Genomic DNA, 19,148 nt, shown 5'->3' with positions numbered 1-19,148 from the left:
GAGAGAAGCTGTGAAAAAAACAGCTTTTTCTGAAGAAAAAAGACGTCATCACGTCTTACGCTTGGTTAGGCTGCTTTTCTCCTGATGCCATTGAGGTGAAATCTGATTGGATCTTTACAGGGTGGCCTCCATTTTGTAGCCGAAAAGCTAACAAAAAACAGCAGACCCGCTGCAGAAGAGAGAGACAGAGAAAGAGAGAGAAGAGAGAAGAGGGAACAGCAGCCGATAATTGCTCGGTCATCTACTTTGGATTTCTTACGACAATATATATAACCCGGAATACTTTCATGAAGAAACCTTCTTGATTTTTGTGATCTGTGGACCCTTACGGACTAAAGGAGTACAAATAACGGAGGAATGGACCGAGAATCGGAGTTCTACACATCTAAACTACTCTCAGCTGGTACACAATGCTGGTAGATATTGATAAATGTACTTATGGTTAGCTCAAAATGAACTGAATATTTGAATTCTACAGGCTCTAACCAATCTAACGAGGTACAGCCTGTCTATATTGACATACGTTTTAAGTCTTTACCCTGTCAGAGCATGTTCAGACCCTTCTGATGGACCCGTGGACGAGCCGTCGGGCCGTATGAGTTAATAAATTAGAAAAATGTTGTAAAGTGTAAGGCCAGGCCAGACCATATACCATGTTTGCTAGCTAGCAAATGTGGCTGATCACTTCGGGTAGGTAACAAGCGAGCTAATTAACAGGCAACTGTGTGAGAAGTTGTGAGCATGGGAGGAAGATGTGGGATAGACATAGACAGGAAGTCAAAAACAAATTTTATCCCCATAAAGTATGAAGAATTTATCCAGCTGCTGTTTGCCGTCCCTGCAGCAGGCAGCAGGCAGCAGGCAGCAGGCAGCAGGCAGCAGGCAGCAGCTCCCTCCGTTTTCTCTCATCTTAGGCCGCACACAATGACTGCTGATGCTGTGTAAGCCAACTTCTGTTGAAGAGTGTTTTGTTTAGTTCTAGTAGCTCAGGTTTGATTGTATGAGGGACGGATTAAACTTTAATAAACCCAATCTGGCTAAATCTACCAACATGTCCGAAGCTGCTCATTGTGCAGACAAATGTGGCCAAATTTCAGATCAGTCATAAAAGTGCAACATAGCAAAGCACCCAGTTTAAAAAGTACCAAAATCACTCACCACATTTTCAAATTTAAGCTCAGAGAAAAAAACTTTTGCCATTTCATCAGCATTACTGGACACTGGCTAACTTTAATCGTTGGCAATAATAAATGTGTGAAAAAGTATAAATGCAAAAGTATAAGTGACGCAATTACATTTTCTTGAGTACTGTACTTAAATATTTGTATTTATAACTTATTTGCTAAACTTATGACTTTTGAACCTGTCAATGACCTAAGGATGGTTATGTTAGATAAAGATGAGGCAGAAGATTCTTCATCAAAGCACCATTTGCTGTGTTTAGCACGACCACACTTCATCATGTGATTATTGCACTCAAGTTGGGCTTATAATTGAGAGCTGAATGGAAATAATTCATTATTTCTGCAATTGCATAACAATACAAACAAGACTGGCTTGTTGTTTAGCGTAATTATTGCAGCTGTCTTTTCATAGATTTTGTGGCCCCTATTGGTCTGATAGTGCAAAGTACAGTATTTTGTGGTAGGGCAAGTCAGCTTTTTTGTCTTTTCAATGTTTTTCTCGTGCCACAAAAATATTTTGAGTTAGAAATCTTAAATCTTGATTTGGGGACTTTTCCAATCAAATACAGATATATGTGATCGTTTATGAATAAATCAGCATACATACTTCTGCCATCCTCTTGCCACCCCATGAATTTTTCTCTAGATCTGCACCTGCTGTAGCTACACATTTACTGTACAAATGTGAAAGTTGTATTGATCTTCTCATGTAACTTGGCAAAAAAAGAGACAATAGTCAAACCATTCCTTTACAGCATTTCATTGAAAGTTTGAGTTCTTCAGGTTAGACAAAGTTTGTTGGTCTTGACACATCGTACACGATGCCACCTAATACAGTGTTCTTGTATCTATGTCAAACTTAATTTCCACAGTTGATGCCCACACTGTTCTACAGTGCCATGTAATGCAGGCGGAGGTATAAATAGCAATCCAAAAGCCTTGATAAGTGATTGATGAGAGCGAAGAGAGTGTGTTGTGGTGGTTACGCCTCGATCCTCCGGCTGTTGTTAGTTACCCCATATCCTAGCTAGCACTCTGGTATTTGAAGTCATCTCCTCCACCATGCAGAGATGACACATCTTTGTCAACTGCCTCCGCTCAACGCCGCAGGTCAAAGTGTGTGATAAGTGTTTGTGTTGCCAGGATCAGTGGCACAAATAATCCATTGATGTCAGTCACGGATTAATGTGAAAGTTCAGGTGGTGGAGGGTGGCGGGTTGTCCCTCCAGTTTGCAGGACTCAAGACAGTTCCACAGAAGAGGTCACTGTCCTGAGCTGTGGATTTCGCATTGGCTTGGTTAAAATACATTACAGAATATTACTCAATAGATTTCATCTCTTGTTCTTCAAGGAATAATCTGACATTTTGGGAAATGTGCTTTTTCACTTTCTTGCCAAGAGTAACAGGAGAAGACCGTACTATTCTCATGCAGTAAATATGTAGCTAGAGCCGGCAGCAGTATTCATCTAAACCTAGCTCAAAGACAGGAAACAGGGGAAACTGCTAGGCTAGTTAATATCATATCATATCAGCAGAAAAAACGTGTTTACAGCCTGGTACAAGAAATGGCTTTGGCCTTAAAGCTAATTTCTGTATGTGAATTTTTATATTACTCACCCATTTATATTTTATTAAGGTTTAAAACAGGTGGGTGAGCATGTACTTGCCACAAACTGGCATGTATCTAAGTCTTGGCTCCACACAGCTCCGCCTCTTTGCCCATTTTTGAATTAGCCAGGAGTTAGGCGGAGTCAGACACTGCTAAGGTGGCAACAGAGGGGCAGCCCACTCTGTGGTGTGGTCATGGTGAAACTTATGAGTGACATCAATCTTTATATACTGTGTATAGGTTTGACATAAAGCAGATTCTCATAAGAGAAATTGTGACAAAATTGCCCGTAACAAACATTTTACCATTTTGCTGTCATTTAAAAAATTTAGAATCCTAGTAGACAATCATTATCATCGTGTTAGATTCCCATGCTTTTTGAAACAGCTAAGAATCTGGAGCATTTTCAGTAAACTGAAGCCTGTTTATTTGTGCTGCAGAACTGGTGTAATGGAAAGTGTCTCAGCACAAGGCACTGAGGCAGAAGTTAATATTCCTGGACAGTGTACTTGAGAGCTGGAGAAAAAAGGCAGTCTTCTTTCTGGGCTCTGCAGCTGTATGAAGTTTTCTAAAGATTTTAACTTTTCCTGTCACAGGTAGGTTAGCATTTCAGTGTTTTTCTTTTCAATGTGATCTTTGCTTTGAATAATTGATCATTATCTGACTTATCAAACACATCTTACAAATTCTAGGTGTAAAGTTCTTATTTAGGGCATATGTTTAAGTATGTTTTGTGCTCTGACTTGCTGCTGCTGGCACCTGAAGATAATTAGCAGGTTCACCTACACACTTAATCCAAACTCTACGAAATCTGTGGGCTAGGAGGCAACGGATCGAAGAGAAGAACATTTTAATGGGTTGTGCATTCCTTGGAGTAGACAACTTTCTCTCCTCTTTAGCAGTGGAGATCATATGTCTGGCTCTGCGACAGGTCTTGTCACCCACGCATACCATGACTCACTTTGGTGAGAACTGGGGGGAGGGTGGGGGCAGAGTTTGTAGAGGCATTACCCAAGGCCTCCCTGAAGGGGTGTAAGGTTTTGGGAGATTGTAGACTTAGTAGATTGTATCTCCTCGCCCCCCAGCAACCCCCTATGTGGCTATCCTGTTCAGATGAAAACGCAGCGTTGAAAGCGAGCTCTGCATGTCGCTGAAGACAGCAGAGACCTGCTCAAAGGGCCAGGTTTGTGTGAGTCCTCTCATTAACTACTAGAGCCGCCCCTCCTCTCAACCTAATGGATCCCACTTATGCTGTCATCACCATGCCAACCGGCTGTCAACTCCGGTGCGGAGAGGCTTTTGTGCTTCAGAGAAATGCAACTGTGTCGTGTTGATCCGTCTCAGTCTACAACAAGTCGCCACCTCAAAGGAGCCACCAAAGTAAAAGCTTCTCTTCTTCTCTGAGATCATTTGATTAAGGGGGTGGGGGGGGCAGCCACTGACACCTTATTGTAAAGCCTGAATACATTAAGATAAGAGGACACCCGAGTCCAGGTCAAATAAAGGCCTATTTATTGGGGCTAGACAGGCCGCATACGAAATCTGTTGGCAGCTGCTCACTAGTTGACTTCAGAGGATTAAGCAGGCAAAAGGAATATGCAAGATCAGCAAGCTTTTTGCTCTGCAGCGTTGGCACTGTCTGGTGTAGATGTTAATAATCCAAGAGACAAAGACCAGCACCTGTTATCTATCCGATACAAATCAGAGGGGTTATAATAAAGTTACAAACACGCATGCATGAAAAACAGGTTAATACTGACAATATGAACACTATACAATAATCTCTGCTTTAATAATTAGTAAATAGCGCTAACTGTTGACATGCAATTCATTTTTCATGATTTCCATATTATGCCAGCTCAATCTATGAGATGAGAGTTTTTGTTTGCTGGTGAATATGGGTCACCTCCACCCCTGGCTTGATGTCACATGATGACAGACATACTGTGCAGTAATGCAACAAAGATTAGAGACCTTTGAGAGGCAATGACTATATTTGTACTACAGTTGGTTCTGGCTTTATTTAGGGTCTGCACCACACTGCTTTGTGATTTGCAGCCACTGATCTGGACAACAGCAGGGAGCAAGGGTACAATACAGTGGCAATTTAATCCAGGGCAAGCAGATAACTCAGTGTAATCCGGTGGATCCACCTACTTAGAAATAAGAGGAACCTGAAGGATGGCATGGCTTCAAATCTAGAACCTTTCCTGCACCCGAGTTCCTGGTATGATATGGTTATTTTGTGCTGAAAGGCTTACATAACATACATCTTGTAGGTCAAAAATAACATAGCCTTCCATTATTCCCTGGAGGTCTGTAGGTACCACCTACATACACTGAGGAACCGTGTTCCAACATCATCTGTTGATCCAAAAATGCTTTGCACCATATATATTTGTTACTAGAGAGTAATTCTAGATACATTGTTTTAGAAGGGGTGGTACTGAAACAAATGTAGAGAGAAGACAGAGGGGAAGAGAGTTCATCCAGACAGAGTTGCATTCCTCTCAGCCTCATCCCTGTCACTGACCTTCCTGTGTGTGTATACGAGGGATTAAGCCTGTGGGCTGGGCTGGTGGTCTTCCCAGGCTATTTTTACAAAGATGTCCGCCCCCTGATCCTTTTGGAAAAACGATATGAGCACATGTTCCAAGATTCAAATGTAATTAGTCGACTGTCAGTCAAAGATGCAGAAGAATTTGGATTAGCATCCAGGTGGAAAAATGAGGCTCTGCTCTTTTTCAGGGATGCATTTTGGACACCTACAAGTTTGCTTTTACTTAGAGTGGCTGATGGAGTCAAACAAACATTCAGAGAAACATGAAGCACTTGAATTATCTATTGTGTACTAATGATATGGGCAGGGCACCATAGCTAGGGAGCTTTTTTTCCACAGCATTGCACTAAGAGTGGGTTTTTAATGAGGTTACAAGAGTATTGCTATCAACAAGATGGTCACCATTAAGCTGTCATTTCTGCTCCTCCTTTATTTTGCCATGGATGGATTGAACATCCACAGGCCTGCAGCTTTCCCCTTCTGAAGTGCTGCCAAGGCACTCTCAATAGCCACTGAGAGGTCCTGGCAATATAGTTCAGTACCTGGCAACCACAAAGCTGCTGGCACCTACCTCTCATAAGCCATCTGCAACTGCTTGTGTGTGTAGCAGGCACTGACAAAGGCCACAAGTGTGTCCAGACACGTCACAGCATCCAAATGGTCAACTGTGTTTGCTATATCCAAAGATACAATGTGTGAAAATGTGTGATTTTGCACCTTTTAAGCTTAAATCTAATCTTTTACTGAGTGTGTGTGTGTGTGTGTGTGTGTGTGTGTGTGTGTGTGTGTGTGTGTGTGTGTGTGTGTGTGTGTGAAATTGATCAAATTGTTTGGCCTTGGCATTAGTTGCACTGAAGACTCTCATGTTGCCCAACAATAATTTATCTTCTAGTCATCAAACTGCATATGCATCATCGTTTTTTCCGCATTTTTGAGATGAAGCAACAATGATTAAATCAGTTCAAAGGCTTAGTGTTCTGTGCACCATCATCTCCCTTAAAAGGTGCAGAAGGATGTAGTGGAGCATGTCCATTCTCCCCAGAGATTATCGCTAATAAGAGGGCCAGTATTTATAGAAGATCCCCCCCAGTGGATACCCCCTAATCCTGCCTCACCCCCTTTCATCCCTGCCCTATCGCTGTGCCTGGACCGCTCTCTCTCTGCAGCCCCCAGCTTCAGCCTCATCCTCGACCCATTACAGCCGATACAACACTTAATACAACACTGCTTCTTTTTTTTTTTTTTTTTTTTTACAGATTCTTTTGAAAGAAGAGAAAAAAATTGCTTGTTCTCTTTACTTGGTTGATGAGAAGGGTAAGAAATTGGCTGGACTATTAAAGCGCATTTTCCATCTCTCCATTTTCTTCTTTATTGTCCAGTTTTGCTCCTCCTGCTCTCTTTGACCTGCAGCTAAGAAAAGCAAATAACAATGTCCACCAGTGAGCGTTTCGACTGCCATTACTGCAAAGACTCCCTGCTGGGGAAGAAGTACATAATGAAAGAGGACACGCAGTACTGCACTAAGTGCTATGAGAACCTGTTTGCTAACTGCTGTGAGGGATGCTCTTCACCAATTGGTTGTAATTGCAAGGTAAGGAAGCATCAGTGTTGCCCTAATGGAAATGGCTCTGATATCACCAATGTCTAAGATAAGAATGTATGTAATGTTTCTGATCTGAAGGTGAGAAACATTTGATATATTTATTTGATATTATGATCACATTTTGACTAATGTTGACCATATAAAACACCAACGTATCATTGCTACTGTTGTTATTCCAACATAATTATTTCTAACCATTTATTTCTTCACCTTGCAGAATAACAACAAGTGCAATAAATAATGTGTTAAATATTATACAGGATTTGTCCTATAAGGATCGCCATTGGCACGAGCAGTGCTTCAAGTGTGCCAAGTGCAGCCTCTCTCTGGTGGAGAAGGCCTTTGCCGCCAAGGATGATTTGTTATTGTGCACTGAATGCTACGCCCATGATTACTCCTCCAAGTGTACCACCTGCAAGAAAACCGTCATGCCAGGTACACAAGCTGTCACTTTTATTTTGATCTCATTAAATTGAGATTGCAAGTTCATTCTTGACCTTTGAAATGTTGAATGCAAAACTATCTCACCACAAGGTCCATTTAGTAGCTGTCCCGGAGCTTTCAGTCATTCACTCTGCCGCTGTCTCCAAATCAAGACTGATTTACCAAACTTTCGGAAATGGAAACCTGGGCGTCACCAGCTCCATGGAGCCTATCTGAGCAAACTGAGGAAGATCAGTTCTGTAGGAGAGAGAGAGAGAGAAAGAAGAAGGACGGAAAGAAACAAACTTCAGAAAAATGTCAAATTATTCCTTTAATTAAAGTATGAACCGTTCAATCCATATTATCAGTAGTACAATAATGTGGTTTATTGTCCAGCCAGTGATGATAATGGTGATGATACCAGAAATGAAAGAAAATCAAGTTTGTTTTAAAACAAAATAATCTGTCGTCATGGTCCATTTAGTAGTTGCTCTGGAGCTTTCAATCATATCACACAGTCTTTCTCAGCAGATGGAGTTTGTCCAGTTGACATGGAGTATCACATTTGCATTTTTCTGAACATTTTAAAGACCTTCTCGTCCATGCTGGCCTGGAGATTGAATGAAATAGAGATTGAAGATAGAAGATGATTTTGAACGTCCACAAATGGGCAAACTCCGTCTGCTGTTGGTGATATGATTGAAAGCTCCAGAACAGCTTCTAAACAAACCGTGTGGTTCGATTGTTTTGACAAATCCACTTTCTAAAACCAAGAGCAAACTTTCAGTCTCAACTTTTAAGTAAAGATGGATGAAAATAAATACTCAGAGGAATAGAAATTTGAACATCTGCAATATCGTGATAACTAGGCTTCTGCAAACAGGGATCATGTGACACAATTGAAAGTTCACAGCCAGTCAATGGATTTTCTGGTGAGATTGTTGTAATAATTAACGCTTATCTATTGTGATATGTGCATGGATGTAAAAATGAAAACTATAAAGCTCATATAATACACTAGAATGCAGTTTCCTTCACTCCCAAAAGGCTTTCCAAGATTATTAAGACAGCATCGTCCCCTCCCTACAGATAAAGCAGGACTATTTTGGGCCACAGTGTGTTTCTGTCATGGAGGTACCATATGCTGACTAAGCTGCTCTCGTCCCCTGTGCCAGGTTCCCGCAAAATGGAATACAAGGGGAACAGCTGGCATGAGACCTGCTTCCTGTGCCACCGCTGCCAGCAGCCAATAGGAACCAAGTCCTTCATCCCCAAAGACACCGGCTACTTCTGTGTGCCCTGCTTCGAGAAGCAGTTTGCCTACCAGTGCTGTGCTTGTAAGAAGGTAGTGTTACAGCTGACTGTTCTCTCTGGGTGTGTTGTCTGCTGCAATCAATCCCCCTGACCATGGTGTTTTAACATGACTCAGGCTGTGACTGTGTAGTAAAGGGATGCATATTGAGAAGAATGTCATTATGTGTCTCTCGGTGTGTGTCTGTGTGTTACCTTTAGGCCATCACAACAGGTGGAGTGACCTATCAAGACAAGCCCTGGCACCGCGATTGCTTCCTATGCATCGGCTGTAGAAAGCAGCTGTCAGGTCAGCGCTTCACCTCCAGGGAGAACTACCCCTATTGCCTCGAATGCTTCAGCAACCTGTATGCAAAGAAGTGTGTGGGCTGCACCAAGCCCATCACCAGTGAGTCACTGCTTGTGTGCTCATGTTTTCATTCACTCAGACACCGCTCGTGCATCTGTCCCGCTCATATTTAATGCCTTTATTTGCATTTGTGTAAGAACTGTCAGACAAACAAGGTGAAGATCTTGCATTAACCTGCACATTATGTTAATACCTATGTTTGATGTGTGCAGGTCTGGCAGGGGCCAAGTACATCTCGTTCGAGGAGCGCCAGTGGCACAGCGAGTGTTTCACCTGCGTGCAGTGCGCCGTGTCGCTGGTGGGACGTGGCTTCCTCACCCAGCGTGACAACATCTTGTGCACCGACTGCGGCAGGGAGAAGTGATCTTTCCAATAAGAGGTCACAGCTTAATCCAAATAACAACAGAGGTTTCATATTCTGATACAGATACTGTAGACCCGTGAATATTTCTTCTTAGCATGTCTGATGCATAAACAAACGCTGAATGTCAAACGCTTGTTTTGCTGTTATAAATGACCATTAGTCCTCTAATTCTGCCACACATGTATATTTAAAATTAGGGCGCCATATGTGCCGTTGTTGATGAATGTTGCTTTGTTTCTATTTTCCTCGCATACTTCTTACTACTTCTTACTTTTGACATATTACAGCTGAGGGTGACTTGTCAAGTAGTGGATTAGTGAATTGACAGAAAATTAATTCTACTTTTATAATTCATTAGTTGTTTTTGATGCAAAAACTCTAAAAACTTGGTTTCAGCTTATCGGGAAATACGATTTAACAAAAAAAAAAAATCTTTTTGGTTTTTGACTGTTGATCAAATACAACAAGCAATCTGTGGATGTAACTTTAGGAAAAAAAATAAAATATTTTCTGACATTTTATGGAAACTAAGATTAATTTAGAAAATAATAAGCAGATTGTTAATGAAAATAAAGGTTAGTTGTAGCCCTGGTCTGACTTTCATTTTACATGTTATTTCTATTTCTCTATAGTAAGTGCATATTTGTTTGATGGAAACATTATTCACACTGAGGAAAAATATGCGTGATTTATGCTTCCCTCATACTTCCAATAAACACCACTCTGTATACATCACACAGAGATGGATATCATTTTAGTGCCTGCTGTTCCTAATGTTTTATTTACTCAAATTATGCCATCCAGAGGACGAGAGTGCATATGTCTCTTTATATGAAATTCCTATTACAGAAGGACAGAAGACACAAAGTTCAGAACAACAAATATAGCTGTGATGGTAGGTTTAAAATCCAGATCGTTTTTATGACCATATTGTCCCGTCAGTCACCCTTTTAACAACCATCGCTATAAAACAAACGTCTGCTGTGTTTCTGTTGCCTCTTGACCTCATAGCACCCAGCTCATTGCCCATTGTAAAAAAACTGAGAGCGACCATATAAGGTTTGATCAGCAGATCACTTGCTCTTCTACTTGTCCATTATCCACTGACCAAAGCCACCACTTGTATTCTTGCACAAGCCAAGAATACAAGTGACCGTAACTGTGGGCACCTCAAAATATCCGTCTTCTCTGCCATACCTAATGTTTTGATACTTGTAAAAGTTGGTTTTCTTGGTGAGGCAGCTGGATGAGTTGTGTAAGTGTCCTCACATGGCAGGATGAGTGGCGTAAAGTGCTGACATAGATTTCCTGTCAGGATGTAGTCACATGGGGAGGTGGAACTACTTTACACTTCATAAAGCTGTGGAGGAATCAAAGAGTAAGGGGGAGCAGCAGAGAGGTAGGGACATCTTATTTTACATATTTCACTGAAGTAGAGCTGTGGCTTTGATTTAGGCAGATACCTTCTGTAAAGACTTTTCACAGTGAAAAGTGTTACTTCTGAGGAACTTCTCTGCTTGCTGGTGAGCTATTACTTGAGTAACACTTGATGCGAGTTGCACAACCAGAGTAAAACATTAATACATTTCTGCAATGGCTTTTAAAGCATTCACACAAACCCATGTCTATGAAAGGCAAGAAGCCCCAAAAGAAAAGGACAAATTCAGCATTGAATGCCTTGAGTGCTACGATCGAAATGTGTATATGGGGACCAAATATGCAACAGTCCAGCACCTCATCCTACCAAGCAGCACAAATGGAGATCTGAGTCCAGGACAAAGCAAAACCAGAGAAGGTAGGGCAAGGAAACTAGGCTCAAGCAACCCAGTTGCCCAACTGAGGGTAGTCCCACTTTTCAACCATCTGCTGGTCCTCTGGGACCGGAGCGTTACTGCCCTCAACATGTTCTCCTTAGAACCTGTTCCTGCTTTGAAGAAAATCCAGCATGTGTCTTTGTTTGAAGTGTGCGACTCATCGCTCACAGCTCAGGCAGAATATGTGGAGATGGTGACTTCCTCCAGCCGCAGGAAGGTGATCCGGGTCCACGTGGTGGGAGTGGACAGGTGGGAGGTTGTGAAGGAAGTCCCTCTGCTTCAGGATCCTGTGGCCTTGGCAGTAGATGGCACCAGTCTGTGTGTAGCTACCTGCGACAGGTATCTCCTCTGTGATGTCAAGACTGGGAACACAGAGGAGCTTTTCCCCCACAGTCGCAACAGGCAGCGTGTTATTGTTACCTCAGCGGGACCAGGGGAATTCCTCCTGAATGGGCCTGAATCTTTGGGTAAGAGCTGCCAAAATGTTTATGGTACATGTTGTTCTACATGCTGTTGAGCACAGACATCTCCATGTGTCATATATGCTTCCTTTCCAAAGCAGCTATACAGTTAATAATCTCATATCACTCCTCCATATATTCATCTAGCCAGAGGATATTTGTTTTGCCAAGATATCACTTCTCCATCCTCATCCCTCAGGCATGTTTGTGATGAAGACAGGGATTTGCCAGCGCCCTCCCCTGCAGTGGCCTCTGGAGGTGCTGGCAGCCGAAGTATGTTTCCCTTACGTCCTCACCCTGCAGCCTCAAGTGTTGTCTGTTTACAGCATGATAGATCAGCAGCGCAAACAGACTGTGAGTCTCCATGGAGCAAAGGGTCTGCTCTCCACATCAGGTAAACCAGCCTCACCACCTAATCCTTGCAGATTGTAGATACAGAGCCTGCCAAACTGCGCTTTTGTTTTAAAAAGTCTGTTTGCAGTTATTCATTCAATCATTCTTGCACCTACTGTTCCTTACACAGTGAAACCAAAAAACAAATCTCCCCTCAGATGGCGTGTTAGTGTTCACAGAGAGAGACATTTTCAGCCTGAGTCTGGTGCCATTCAAAGAGCAGATCCAGGCACTTGTAGGACAAGAGAGGGTCGAGGAGGCATTACTGCTGCTGGATGGAGTTCAAAGCAGTTGTCCACTTGACTCATACAAGGTGAAATGAAAATTGTAAACATACAGCATGGCGCAAACATGTCCCTGCTTTGAAATCCGTCTCTTAACAAAGATGTTCTTCTTCTCAAAGGTTACAAAAAGAACTTTTAGGGAATAACTACATCGCCAGTTGCTTTTATTTCTCCTTTCTTTAATTTAATCATGTAAAAACACAACCTGCCACAGTAAATATACTGTATATCTGGTCTATACCAGACTTTTCAGACAGATGTTTTACCTTATAAAATGTTTTTTTCCTAAATCTTTTGAAAAGAAAAAGAAAAAAAAGAAAACAGAGGAAACATGACTAGCGAAGAGTGTAGCATGGTCACTTTAGCATGTCAACACAGTCACTATAACAATGCTAACATACTGATGTTAAAAGGGCATAATGTTAACCAGGGTCACTATCTCAGTTCATCATGTTTACTGCTAATTAGCAAATGCTAGCATGCTAACATTTGCGAATCAGCAGTAAACACTGTAGCTGATGACCATTTCCTGCTGTGTAGCGGTTTGCTTCATAATTTCATAATATAGATAGGTAGATAATACTCAGCACTAATGTGTAGATAACATGTATGCATTAGAGCCCCAGCTGACATTGTATTGAAGCGTTTGACTTTAATATTCCATCACTGTAGAACAGATTGCAGCAGGATGTCCAGGCTACATTAATGTGAACTGCTACTCTAGGTGTATTCCAGTTGGATGAATGCAATTGAGGACAGCAGATGGTGCCTGAGATTTAGTCTAATCTGTGCCATATCTCAGGTTACAGTTTAGAGGTGAACATGTTAGAATTAATATGCTGATGAGCCATTAGTCATTTTTTTTGTGTTTTGTGCTTTTTGAAGTGTAAAATATTGCCCTTGAGATTTAAGGGTAGTCATACATTCCTCTGCCTCAGCTCACATATTGGTGCATTAAATATTGTTCTATGTCATGTATGCCTGAGTATTTATTTATTTTTTTACTGTCAGGAGCTGCAGAAGGCCATCGCTTGCTTGGCTGGATTTGTTCATTTTTACCAGGAGGGTTTTTCCGAGGCCAGAGATCTATTCATGTGAGAGTAAAACCCCCTAACACTCAAAATTAAAAAAAATGAAATATAAATTACAGCAAATTGTGCCATATGTGAATTTTGTCTGACATAAATCAATACTCATTTCTCCCTTGAACAGTAAAGGTGAGTTGGACCCCAGAGAAATCATCCGCCTCTACCCAGACATGCAGTCGTGTCTCAGCGAGGACTTTCAGTCCCGGCTTGACCGAGTGAACAAGGGCAGGGATCTCCAGGTGCTCTGGCAAGAGGAAAGAGACACATTTCATCATTACCTGGCCTTCCTGGGAGATTTCCTCAGAGCAGTCAGAGGGACGGAGCAGGACCTGAAGTGTGCTACGGAGGTGGACTGCGCCCTCCTGTGGCTGTACGCAGAACTGGGAGACAGTGAAAATCTGCAGCAGCTTGTGACATTTACCAACGAATGCAGCCTGGATCATTGTGTTCCTGTTCTGGAGAAACACAGCAGGTGAAAATAAAGATTGTTTGTCACATACATGATTTGTGACCCCACTTATAGATCATGATAATTTACGAGACAATTTCTAACGGACCATTTGCTGCTTCTTGATCTTTCAGATTTTTTGCTTTAGGTTCCCTGTATCAAAGTCATGGGAAGCAAACTGATGCAATAAAGGTATCATTCCCCAAAAACTCCATACTTTCACATTACCTACATGTGGAAATGTTTCATGCTATAACCTGTTACGTCCTTCCAGACTTGGGTGAAGATTGCAGAGGGCCCCAACAAAGACCCTTCTTGCCCAGATGTATATGGCCATATAGTGTGGACTCTGAGTCAGCTGGAAGACAGAGATGCTGTGTGGACATTTGCAGACTGGACTCTGCAAAGAAACCAAGAGGTGCTTTTTTCATTTTTCATGCTCTCAACCTGACTGCAGAGGGCAGAGTTGCACAATACAATTATGTGTTTCAGATATAAACACACTGCAAAGTGCGACCCACTCCACCACATTAACTCAATTGCTTTGATTATGGGGCAATTATTGGTTATTAAATCACCAACAACAAGTTTTCCTTTATTTGAAAAAGATAGGTGTGCAGATTTTCACCAAGCGTCCACCAGATGATCGACTGGAGACACAAGATGTCCTTGTTTGCTTGGAGAAGTACCCACTGGCGCTGGTTTTGTATCTTGAGTTCTTAATCCAAGATTTGAGCAGTGAGGTAGGCACAGCAGCAGCAACCTAATCTAATAGCCTGACTCCTTTATTAAATACACTGAGACATGATTGGTAAAAATCTGCCCTCAGGAGGAGAGACATCACAACCGTCTGGCTTTGGCATATGTTACTCAGACTCTGCAAGAAGAAGAGGAAACAGATTTGAGGCCGACCAGAGGGAAGCTTCAACAGCTGCTATGGGAATCCAAATTCTATGACGTCTCCACTGTATACGGTGTGTGGATGCCTTATAAGAACATAAATAGAATCATCAACAAATTACACTTAGTATCTTGTTTTTTTCTCATTGCAGAGAGAGTCAAGTCAACAACCCTGCACACAGAGAAAGCCATTCTCCTCGGGAAGACGGGGGAACACTCCCAGGCTCTGCAGGTGCTTGTTCACCAGGAGCAAGACCTCCAGGCTGCAGAGGCCTACTGCTGCAGGGCTGCCCAGGGCCGGGACACTCAGTTCAGGCAGGCCTTACTGCTCACCCTGCTCCAAATCTACCTGGGCTCTGAGGATTTTACCAACACTGCGGTGGATCTGCTCAACAACAACCCTCAGGTCTTTGCAGCTGAGAAGGTCATCCAGCTCCTGCCTGACTCCTGGTCTGTTCAACTAGTATCTCAGTTCTTAGTTGGATCCGTCAGGGAGACCTTCCACCAGAGACGGATGGCGATGCTGCAAAAGGCGCTGGCTCAGGCGGAGCTCATGAGGCACAAGGTCACTTGGGTGAGTTTAATAACATATTTCACATTTTGTACTCCAGTGAACATCGTGTGTATTCCTGTTTCGTTTGTTTTTTTTTCCGAACCCTGTTGCCCTTTTACTCTCTCCTTCACAGATGCAGGCCTCAAAAACAAAGGTCGGACTGGACAAGGAGCAGAAGTGTAAGGTTTGTCAAAGAGACCTTGCAGAGCCACAGTTTGCCTGTACCCTGCATGGCGAGGTGATGCACACCACCTGCGCTGAGTCGTAAAGACACTGATAAACCAGCCTGTGGCCTGTTCATGCACATATGTGTGTCTCTTCACACTTGACAATCACGTTCATTTCTAGTCGGATAAGTGTCTGCTTCCTACCTGATAATTTATCTAGATTAGACTGTGTCATCTAGGAAAACTCTTGACAAGGATTCAATTCATGGACCTTGGACCAGACACGTTCCCTAATTAGAAAAAGAAAATACATTGTGTAAATAACTGGTTTCAAAATGCAAAAGAGCATGCAGTGCACTTTTTCAGGGCGGCGTGTCTGAGCTATTTCCTAGAGACACTGTAGACAGCAATAGCTATAAAGTGAATTGTGGAGGACACTCAGGGATATATATTCACTGATCAGACAGTGGTGTTTCACATGGAAACCACCCGTGGTCACCCTGATGACCAGAGGGAATTTGACCATCCTCCACTGCTGTATATATGCATCCCCACCATCATGGTTTCCACTGACTGTGTATATTTGTCTGCATACAGCTGGAAATAGAAAGTCAACATGCTGCACGTGAGAGACTTTTCTTATTCCATCTGTACATTAATTTACATTTATGACCAAAAAATAAAAACAAAACAAAACAAACAAAAAAACCCACAATTATAGGTTTAAAACTGAAAAGCAAAAAGGTCGAGGAAGTGCAGAGTTTTGGGTCATTTCTGTTATAAACTAATTTTACAAGCAACTAAATGACATGTCTGTGCTTTGCATGGAATATGAAATCAGAGGCAATTTTAACCAACATCATCCCTATATCATTAGGGAACATCACAGACATGTGTTGAAAATAATAACACACAAACTCCAGCGTGTCCGCATGTACAGTATGGAAATCTTGCGAATAAACTTAAACACATATCATTAAATCGGATGACACCGGACTCAAGATATATTTGTCTTTTTCTGTCAGAATTTAGTCATTAAGGCTAACCATAACTGCAAGTGCTTCTTTATCCTGATGCATTTTGGGACACAAGTTAAGGAGACGCCTAAGGGGGCTGGAACAGTGACTTGGCTGGATTGCTTGTGAGTTTTTGGCCTGGGGGGAGTGACTAATTGCAATGTAGATAAATAGTGAATTATGAGCATGTTGGATGGGATTATCTCTTTGTGATGCCCTTGCCAAGATTTTTTCTTCCTAATGAGGCGTTTGTGGGAGTTTCCCATCATTCTCACTGAGTGTCTATAAGGCAATGGAGAGTTGTGTTCATTGAATGTTTCACAGTGTGGGTGTTATGAAGCCTTTGGGGAGTGTAACTAGGATTAAGGTTTAAAAGAAAGCTACAATTGACTTGGTATTTATCACTTTGAGTGCATACATTTTACCTCTGATTCCTATAAATAGACTGAATCATAGGTCAGAAAACCTCAAGAAAGCTTTCTTCCTAGCTTTTTTTTCTTTTATGTGGTTGCAGGAAAATTGCCACGTCCACTCCTCCATATCAGCTCCTTGTAATTTTGATAATGTAGGCATTTCATTTCACTATACTGTTCAGTCATTGTAAGCACTGCTGGATAAACAGCTGAAAAGTATCACTGCAAAGAAAAACAGCATCACCTCATTTTCTTTTACTTGATTTAAGATATGAAGGGAACCTCTCACAGTTTATATGGACTGGCTGCGAGGGCTGCTGCTGTGTGATTGGCTGAGCTTTGGGCCGTGCCTGATGACCATTGACCACAGGATTATGTCCACTCCTTCCCTCTCTCGGACATCCTCAGGGAACATTAATGTTGTTTTGAACACTTGAGGTTATGCTGCGCCTCAAAAACGTTTTTCTCATCTTTGATGTTGACCAACAGCCATAAGTAACCCAAAGGTAAAAATAAGCAGACACAAGTGCAAATATACTTTCTTCTACCTAAATACCTAAACAATTTAGTGCATTTAAAGGATTTTTTAAAAACCTTTCTCTTCTGATGCATCAAGATGCTTCTCCCTTGTAATCTGGAGTTAAGTGCCTGAGTAGGCCTGGACTCTGGATCACTGCAAGGTGCCCCGGGGTGCTATGGGGTGCTGGCCAGATGGTCATTTTACACATGAGGGGAATGGAATGGATGCAAAAATCAACAGTTATAAAGGAAAGTATGGTGGGCATCCAGACTTTGGTCTCCCATTATAAATATCCATGCCGCCACAGAGTCAGTACTAGGAGGAGAAAACAAGAACATTTTCTTCTTGTGCTTTTCTAAATTTAAAGGAAAAAATGCCGACTGTCTGGAGGGTAGGATGTAATTGTTTACATGTTAACATAGTTTTATATGGAGTGTGAAGGACACGGTTGGGTTGTGAGATGCAAAGGGCCTTTTTGCCTTTACAGTATGTTTTTGAAATCTTCTGTTTTGGGGTCCCCCTTGAACAGCTCAAAAAATGTACTTTACCTTTTGTACTTCACGACACGAGTATTGATCGACTGTGATTTTGAACAGATTTTCAGAACAGAAGTCTTCTACAGAAAATGATACATTTTGCCTCTATTTAGGGTCTCAAAGACAACTATACATGGTTTAATACAATTACTTTTTATTTACTCTATGTCTGTGAGTTTTATAGTTGTTTGATTATAAGAGGTCTAAAAGGGAGTTAGACCTCTCTGGGGTCCGAATGACTTTAAGTAAGGTCACTGTGAAGAACTTTTTTTGCATGTAAAAACATTTTGTCAAGCAAAATGAATATATATTTGTACAGTGAGATCCCATTTTACATATAGAAAGTAATGAAATGTTCCCTTATGTGGTGTAATAAATCAGCTTCATAGTCATTTCTGTATTTTTGTCACACTCATCAAATGTACAAGCTCAGGGTTATTGCTTTACGGAGAGGGTTACCAACTCAGTGCTTTTCTACATATTGAGTTTTAATAGAATCAGAAGAGGATAAAAAGATATTTAAGGGTTGATTTTGCAGTTATATAGCTCAAGGAAGACAATGTTGGCAAAGCACAAGGTTGAAAATATGTGGTCTTAATATTTAGTACCTTTAAGTCAATTTTTAAAAAAAAATATCATTAAGTTATGATAGATTTCATTTCCACTCTTTGGCATCAGCTCAAAAATAGACCATGAAGAAAATGCTGCCTCAGGATTATGAAAACCGCAGCAGGTACCTCTCTAAATAAAGCCCATGGGAAAAATGAATACACAATGCTTCTCTGTGCATCGTGCATCATATTTATAGTCAAAGCCACAAATTACTGTATCATGTCCCTTATGACGCATTTTTCAGTCTTTCAGTGGTTGGCGAAAGACAAGGAGAATCTTAATTTGCAACCCTTCATGGTAGCAATAATGGTAAGGTAGCAGAAAACCTAAACGATTGAACTTTAATTCCCACTCTCTCCAGCAATACTAATTCTGTAGATGTAGCAGAACAAGTATGGGAATAAATAGCCAAAGAGGATGATCAAAACATATCTTTTTTTAACTCCTAAGGCAACGTTCTCATTTTCATGACTTGATACCTTGGGGTTTGGCAGAATGCCACTGGGAGAAATGTGTAGGGTGGCCCACTGGAGACACAG

General features: G+C 41.6%; 2 protein-coding genes across 2 annotated transcripts; both read left to right on the top strand.

Moving 5' to 3' along the window:
* Positions 1-3,237: 3,237 nt before the first annotated feature.
* On the top strand, positions 3,238-9,995 carry fhl5 (four and a half LIM domains 5). The gene is made up of 6 exons (XM_056394497.1): positions 3,238-3,390; positions 6,734-6,945; positions 7,218-7,392; positions 8,556-8,725; positions 8,893-9,079; positions 9,253-9,995. Exons 2-6 carry the CDS (start codon positions 6,784-6,786, stop codon positions 9,402-9,404), a joined length of 846 nt encoding a protein of 281 aa, XP_056250472.1. The 5' UTR covers positions 3,238-3,390; positions 6,734-6,783; the 3' UTR covers positions 9,405-9,995.
* A 134-nt stretch (positions 9,996-10,129) lies between these two features.
* On the top strand, positions 10,130-18,489 carry si:ch211-266g18.9 (transforming growth factor-beta receptor-associated protein 1). Its single transcript, XM_056394496.1, has 11 exons — positions 10,130-11,685; positions 11,879-12,073; positions 12,231-12,385; positions 13,368-13,450; positions 13,569-13,916; positions 14,027-14,084; positions 14,167-14,310; positions 14,501-14,635; positions 14,722-14,866; positions 14,945-15,366; positions 15,479-18,489. The coding sequence occupies exons 1-11, from the start codon at positions 10,998-11,000 to the stop codon at positions 15,611-15,613; spliced, it is 2,508 nt and encodes an 835-aa protein (XP_056250471.1). The 5' UTR covers positions 10,130-10,997; the 3' UTR covers positions 15,614-18,489.
* Positions 18,490-19,148: the final 659 nt, after the last annotated feature.

Source organism: Seriola aureovittata, chromosome 13, assembly GCF_021018895.1.
Source record: "Seriola aureovittata isolate HTS-2021-v1 ecotype China chromosome 13, ASM2101889v1, whole genome shotgun sequence".
Classification (NCBI taxonomy): Eukaryota; Metazoa; Chordata; class Actinopteri; order Carangiformes; family Carangidae; genus Seriola; species Seriola aureovittata.
Note: the sequence above shows the minus strand (reverse complement) of the source record. Positions and strands in the feature narration are given on the sequence as shown.